This window comes from Aplysia californica, unplaced genomic scaffold (genome assembly GCF_000002075.1).
Source record: "Aplysia californica isolate F4 #8 unplaced genomic scaffold, AplCal3.0 scaffold00289, whole genome shotgun sequence".
Classification (NCBI taxonomy): Eukaryota; Metazoa; Mollusca; class Gastropoda; order Aplysiida; family Aplysiidae; genus Aplysia; species Aplysia californica.
This window is the reverse complement of record NW_004797559.1, coordinates 181,715-183,708: the sequence shown is the minus strand read 5'-3', so window position 1 is coordinate 183,708 and position 1,994 is coordinate 181,715. Positions and strand designations below refer to the sequence as shown.

Sequence of the window (1,994 nt, the reverse complement as noted above, 5' to 3'; positions counted from 1 at the left end):
GTATTTCTTTTGTTTTTATATTTTATTGCACATTAAACGCCACACAGATAAAGTTGCACATGGAACACAGACATGAAGGAAAATTAAATGTGCCGGTGTGTTGAATCTTCATTGGTATATTTTTCAGGTGCTGTTGAATGTCCATTAAATGAATTTGTCTGATGTGGTTATTGAAAGAGTTGAAAATAAATAACCATGCCTTTTTTTTGTCAGTTGTCGTGAGTCTGTTGTGGCATGGATTTGTAATTTGTAATTTTAATACGCCTTCACATGAGACTAGTATTGCTATTGAGTTCAAGTGAGACATGAACATGTTTATCATACTCCTTTGCTGTCCATATTCTTTTTCTGTATCATGATCTGAATTTATTATTAAAAATATTTCTGTAATCTGATGTTCTTTTTTTTTTTTAGCCGGCCATCAACACACTTCTCAACACTGTCAAAAAGTCAGAGAATGAAAAGACCTCAAAAAAGAAGAAGGACAAGGGACTTTTGCTGCGGCCCATCATCTGTGTGTGCAATGATCAGTGAGTCGACTCTTTCCCTGACTCTGTTGATGAGTCTTCCATTTTGTTTTGGTTATAGCCTGAGAACAGCGAGGTCATAATAATGCAGGAAAAAATCATTTTGGCAATCTCTTCTGGTCTATGGATGTGGGACTACTAAAAGAGTTCAAGAAATCTTTTAAGATCCTGTGGTGTTTCTGTCTTTCATAGGATTCAACTATAGGGGATGTGGGAAACCATTTGAATGTAATTGCAGATGCTCTGATAGTAATGCTAGGTTGTATAATTATATGCCCTTTCAGTAATGCTAAAGTGATTGATACACATGATCTAACAGATATGTGCAATGCTATCTTGATTGAATATTCTCTCTTACAGTAATGCAAGGTTTATGGGTGTACTGTCAGTAATACAAGAGTTAAAATTATTATGTACACTCTCATAGATGTAACAGACTGAATGATATGTGCTCTCTCACTCTCACATTTATACCAGATGGATTGGTATGTGTTTGAACCTATTGTTGTTTGTCCAACCAGGTATGTGCCAGCCTTGAGGCAGTTGAGACAGATGGCATTGGTGCTGAACTTTCCACAGACAGAACCGAGCAGGCTTGCTAGTCGACTGTATGAGGTGAGAGCTGAACCTTTGCGCTTCTCCTCTACTTTTAGCTTTTCAGTATCTTTTCAACTGTTTGCCAGATGTTGGCCAATGGAAATTAAACCCCAAAATATGCCCAAGGATTGGAGCTTTTTGCTCTTTTTATGAGAGTTCTACAGGGAAAGAGACAAGGGTTATCTAAGAGACAAAGATTAAGGGAATGAGTAAATGAGAGAGGGGGAGAGAATAGAGCTGCTCATGTTTGACAAATTGAAGTGCTCAACAGATGTTTTTTCTGCTCTTTACATAGAAGGTAGAGCATGCTCTCAAGTGTGAGTGGTTAGAGGTATGCTCTTCCTTCCTTTCTTTTGTGAAAGTGTTGTGTTATTCTTTTTCTGGTGAAATGTGGCTGTTATCATCTCTTTTGGCCAAAAGTTGTACTTCCAACGATGGCTCTTTCTCTCTTTATGAAAGTACTCCAAGTAAATGCCAAGTGAAGACTATTAATATAACTCAAATAAAAAAGTGATCCATCTCTCTCAGGGACAAGTTGCGGAGAATTCTCTTTGTGGAACAACAGAATGGTTCAGGGCTTGAAATAGACCGCGGCACAGCGGCAATTTGCCTTGGTGCCTTTGCAATTTGCCGCAATGCCCTTAAAATCAGAGGGTCAACCGTGGCAATTTTTGCTGTGCCCTTGTTTTTAATATTTAAAAATGTGACGCCATGAAAATAAATCAATATAATTTGTCCTGTGCTGTCACGTGTGGAAAAAGAAGAAAAGAAAGTTATACAATGTACAAGCGTCTTGTCGGGTTCGCCATCGTGACCGGTCATTGAACCTACATCACAAGATACGGCATCGTGTGAGCACTGTTTGTTGGG

At 38.4% G+C, this 1,994-nt stretch overlaps 1 protein-coding gene across 1 annotated transcript in view; it reads left to right on the top strand.

Moving 5' to 3' along the window:
* LOC101860109 (chromosome transmission fidelity protein 18 homolog) overlaps positions 1-1,994 on the top strand; it is a gene marked incomplete at its 5' end in the record, with an annotated part of 41,477 nt that overhangs the window by 11,503 nt on the left and 27,980 nt on the right. The window contains 2 exon segments of the mRNA XM_013084383.2: positions 415-530; positions 1,049-1,142. Coding sequence (XP_012939837.1) covers positions 415-530; positions 1,049-1,142 — 210 coding nt within the window.